The sequence below is a fragment of the Austrofundulus limnaeus genome, unplaced genomic scaffold, assembly GCF_001266775.1.
Source record: "Austrofundulus limnaeus strain Quisiro unplaced genomic scaffold, Austrofundulus_limnaeus-1.0 Scaffold136, whole genome shotgun sequence".
Lineage (NCBI taxonomy): Eukaryota > Metazoa > Chordata > Actinopteri > Cyprinodontiformes > Rivulidae > Austrofundulus > Austrofundulus limnaeus.
In genome coordinates, this window is record NW_013952538.1 from 757,528 (window position 1) to 762,422 (window position 4,895).

The 4,895-nt window shown below is 37.0% G+C and overlaps 1 protein-coding gene across 1 annotated transcript in view; it reads left to right on the forward strand.

The window, feature by feature from the left end:
- Positions 1-3,471: 3,471 nt before the first annotated feature.
- hif1al (hypoxia inducible factor 1 subunit alpha, like) overlaps positions 3,472-4,895 on the forward strand; it is a 15,988-nt gene continuing 14,564 nt past the window's right edge. Inside the window, exon 1 of the mRNA XM_014015910.1 lies at positions 3,472-3,617. Within this exon, the coding sequence (XP_013871364.1) occupies positions 3,583-3,617 (35 nt within the window). The 5' untranslated portion in view covers positions 3,472-3,582. The remainder of the gene's footprint in view (positions 3,618-4,895) is intronic.

Here is a 4,895-nt window from a genome sequence, read left to right on the forward strand (position 1 = left end):
GGAATAAGCTTCAGTCCCATGCCCCCCTCCCGGACTCAGCGAAAGCCACGGCCACCGTATTTAAGTTATTTATTTTATCACCAGACTGTGTAGTAATTTATACTGTAAATAACAACAAATGTTCTATAAACACAAACTGGAGAAAACGAGTCAGCAGCGGCGGCGCAGGAGAGATGAAAAGTATTAATATATGAAGAAGCTTTTATTGTAAATAGCACCAACAGGTATAAACTGAATGTCTGATGTTTTAGGGGACGTCACTGTGTTGGTTTTTTCTTTTGGTTTTGGTGCGATAGTTTCTGCAGTTTCTGTCGTTGAAAGCAGCTGAAGTTTAACGAGGAAACGTCCTTAACGAGCAGCGTCTGTAACGAACAAACACTCTGACACATTCCGAACCGTGACACAAAAAGAAAAAGGCTCGCACAAAAAAAAACAAACAAACAAACAAACACAAATCTCATTCTGGTGTAGCATCATTTATTCTGTGTTTTGGATTCTTGTTGCACCTGAATTGCCTCTTGCAAGAATTTGCACAACCAATAAATCCACAGTCCAAGCTGAGCTGCCACAGTCGGGCTGGTTGTCGTCTTCTCTCCGGGATTAAAAAAATAAAAACACATCAAATAAAATTACTTCAGTTTGTTAAACCTTTGTTTTCAACTCAAGCCACGTTTTGGTCAGAACAGAAACCAGAAGGTTCAAATTAAGATGTTTTATTTCGAACATTTCAACAAAAATCCAGATTTTTTTTTTCTTTTGTTTAAATCCATTAATGTTTCTGTTTAATTTGAATGCATCAACATTAACGTCTGTTCCTTCCTGTAAACTGGGCGATTATGGAGGAAATAATTTAATTATTGAAAATAAGTGTTTATTGTTCAACTCCTGGTCTTTAAAATGTGAAAAAAAACTTGATTCACAGCTGAACAAAGTAAACATCAAATCTTTTTTCTGTTTCGTTGAGTTATAAAAAGATATTTTTGAACTTTGTGGCAGCGACATGTTAAAGAATCACCTTTTAACGACCTGAGACCGGTTCTGGAGGACCCGAGGAGACCGGTTCTGGAGGTTTTGGAGTGAATGTTGTCTCGTTCTGGTCGGATGGAGGATTCTAGCGGTTCTGGATGGGGTCAGATCTTGTTCTAAAACCTGTAAACGTTTCTGCGTTGATGGTAAGCTGCTAATGCACCCCCATACCATCAGCGAGGCAGGCTTTGAGCCGTGTCTTGACTGCGGAGCATGTGGTGTCTAGTTTCCAGACAGAATTCCAGATTCGGATCCGTTTGGCTTCAGAACAGTTCTCCACTCTGTCCAGACGGTTCTGGATGCTGGCTTCCGCTTTGTCTGATAGAGCTTTAATCTACATTTTTAAATGCGTGGAAGGGTTCCTGGTCCCATGTAGTGAAGCCCAGATCCAGACCTGGTTTAATGCAGTGGAGATTTTCACAGATAATCTGTAGAGATCTTCAGGGTCTAAACGAGTTTTACTTCGAAAAACTTTTTTTATACCAAACATTAATTTTTGTATTTTTTTATTTTCTATCATATTTGATGTTTACGGTGTTCAGTTATGAATTTTTTTATTTTTCAGGTGAAAAATTCTAAGATTCAATAAAAATATTAAATGGTTTCAGCAGAATTTCTCCTGGATTTTAGATTTTTAATTTCTATCAAACAGTTTCTCAGTTATTTCTTCTCATCATTTCACTCCGTCTTTGTTTTTTATTTTTGTTTTGTTGTTTCAGCTGCAGGAGGTTGAAGTATTTGAATCTTTAATTCCTCGTTATGACTTTATTTGAAGCGTTGTTTTCATCTTTGTGTTTCTGCTCTGACGGCTCACAAACAGCAGCTTCTCAGTCAAGGTCGTGACCTCTGGCATGAACTCATCCTTGTTGTCAGCAGTGACACGTCCCCCCTGACGAGTTTTAAACACGACGGCTGCTCTCAGACGGAGGAAAACAGACAGAAAATCTACGAACTGTTTTAATTTCAGCAGATTTTCTCTTTTTGGAAACACACTGATCCAGATGCATCCTCAGAATAAAATGAATTATCTCGTCTCTTATCACATTTCTTTGGTTTCTACATCAATAGTACCTTTTTTTAAGAACATATTACAACACTTAATTTGGCTTTTTTTTCTTCAGCTGTCAATCCAGTTTATATCTTTTAAAAAATCACAATAGTTTAATACGATTTAATTTATCTGGATTAAACACATTTGATTGTTGGATTATTTCATTAGTTGTGATAAAACGGTTCAAAATAGTTGAATAATTTTTAATGTTCTATTTATTCACTTTCCCTTTTGTTTTCTAAAAAATAATGTTTTTCCTTCGAATTGCCAGCGGGGGGCGCGAGACTTTAAAAACAGCTGTTTCGTGTCTGCAGAGGTAGAGAAGAATATTTTTCATTTAATGCGAGCGGACAAAAAGCAAACTGTCGACTAGTAGATGAGGTTATTTTATTACAAAAGCTTTGATAAAGAAGAAAAAACCTAATCTTATTGATAAAGTAGAATGTACAGTCAGGATGCAAATATTTAGACCTACTACATTACCCACAATTCCTTCGCCGTATCACTTCGCGCATGCGCATTTGTACTTTTTTATTTTACTAAAATTGAAGCAAATGAGACGAAGGATTTTTGATTTCACAATGAAAAAAAATTTTTTTTTCCTGAAACTTTCCTTAAAAGGTATGAAATGGGGATGGAGGGAGATACATGAATATCAGATGCAGTCCAATAGGCACAGTGCGTTTCGGTGGCATCTTAATGCAGTACCATATTTTATATGTTTATGGAACCAAATTTATAAATTTTTAATATTACAAAATCAGTAAATCTCTTTTACTCGAGAATACAGTCGCGAAAACAGTCGTGTCCATTTTTATCATAATTATAAATTTTATACAAATTAATAAATAATTGGTTTTTGAGATCAAATGGAGCGCACTAGAACAAACTGGAACAAGTCTTAGACCAACCCCCACACGTTGGAGTAAACAGAACGACGTCAGTGGGCGTGGCTTCACCAGCGTCAGATTGACGGCAGCGGAAGCGTCAAGCAAAAAATGGGCAGAAGGAGCAGAAGTATATTTTCCCTAACCTGATGACCTACTTCTGGACAACAGCTTCATATATCAATCATAAGGAACGGGAAGGATCATTTTATCCGTTGTGTTTCATTAAACATTAAAAACTTTTGCTGTCTTTCAAAAAAACTAGAGCAAAACTGCATGTCTACTTGCACACCAAGTGGAAAAGACAGTCTAATTTCAGACATCTGTAAGAACACGTTTATTTCACATTTTATTCGGTATGATAATTAACAGTTTTTTACAGTTTTCACAGAAAAAAAATATGGGAAATATCGCTTTATAACGATACATGTAGGTCGTTACTTAAGCGGTTCTTTTATTCTGAAAAGACAAGCGGAAGAGGCTAACAGCCATTAGCTTGACCTAGCTAAAAAAAAAAAAAAAAAAGCTTGACCTAGCGTTGGTATTTTCACGGTGTTTTCCTGTGGTTGTATCAGACAAAACTAAGGTTCGATTCGCTTCGTAGCGTTCTAATGCGACATGGAGAAGGAAATCGGGACTGTGGCGGTTAAACGGTAAAGATTTGTTTCATCAAACAAACCTTTTTAATCTTTGAAATGTTGCGGTTTTTTTAAATTCGTATTTCCCGTCGCGACTGCTTCGTGGAGCCATGATGAAAACGAAGCAGCAGGCTGCTGGTGCTGGTGGAGAAACAAGAGTTGCTGCTGATTTTCACCGTTTCACTCTGATTTTAAAAGCCAGGGTTTAAATAACATTTTCACAGCTTAGTTTGATTTAATTTTAAATCTAAAAATCCGATTTTAACCGTGCTGTGTCGTCCGTTTTACCCATAATTGGGATAGTGGTGTGTTTGTGCGTCTTTTGTTCATCAGTAGTGGAGGTTCTGCAGGATTTCAGGCTCACTTAATGATTCTTGTGTTTTTGTTGCATTCACAGATTTCTGCACAGTTTTCTGTGTGTGTGTGTTTTTGTGGTTGTTGCAACATTTATGTGTAAGTAAGGCAGTAACAGATGTTTTCCCATTTGTTTTGTTGCCTTTTTTTTTAGTGAATTTCCATGTTTTTATATTTAAAAGGTCTCTGCCTCTCCTGGCACTGCTTAATCTCAGTGAATGGAAGTCTCCCACTTGGACGTAATCCAGATTATGTCCCTGCTGCAGACTCAGGTGTTCAGTTGCAGACCATAAACTCACACCCAGACATTCAGCAGTTTTATTGAGTAATGAGACAGATTGACCTCAGTCCAACTTCTGACCGGACTTTTTGTTCCCTGAAGCTCCTTCCTGCTGCCAGTTCTAGGTTTTTATTTTCAGATTTGCCTCAGAAACACTGACGGTCTGTGGCACCAGTTGAAAGAGCCTCTGTTACAGATTGTAGCTGTAGATTAAGTTAAACTGCAGTGATCTGTAAACGTGTTACTGCAGCATCAATGTGCTCTGACGGTGGAGGATATTAGTAAATCAAAATTAATGTTTTTTTTGGGTAATCTCTTCCCTAAATTGCAAAAATAAACAAACATTTTTAATTGAATATAAACAGGTTTTTATTTAACAGCTTTAAAAATACATTTCATTTTATTCTGTTAAGTGAGCAAAATTCCCCATTTCGTTTACTTTACTGTGAGCAAAATGGTTTCAAATGGCATTTTATGCTATAAAAGTTAGAAAAAACAAAGAATAAGAATGATCTGAAGGTTGTTGAGACTCTGATGGTCTGATGGTTGTTGAGGGTCTGATGGTTGTTGAGACTGATGGTTGTTGAGACTCTGATGGTCTGATGGTTGTTGAGGGTCTGATGGTTGTTGAGACTGATGGTTGTTGAGACTCTGATGGT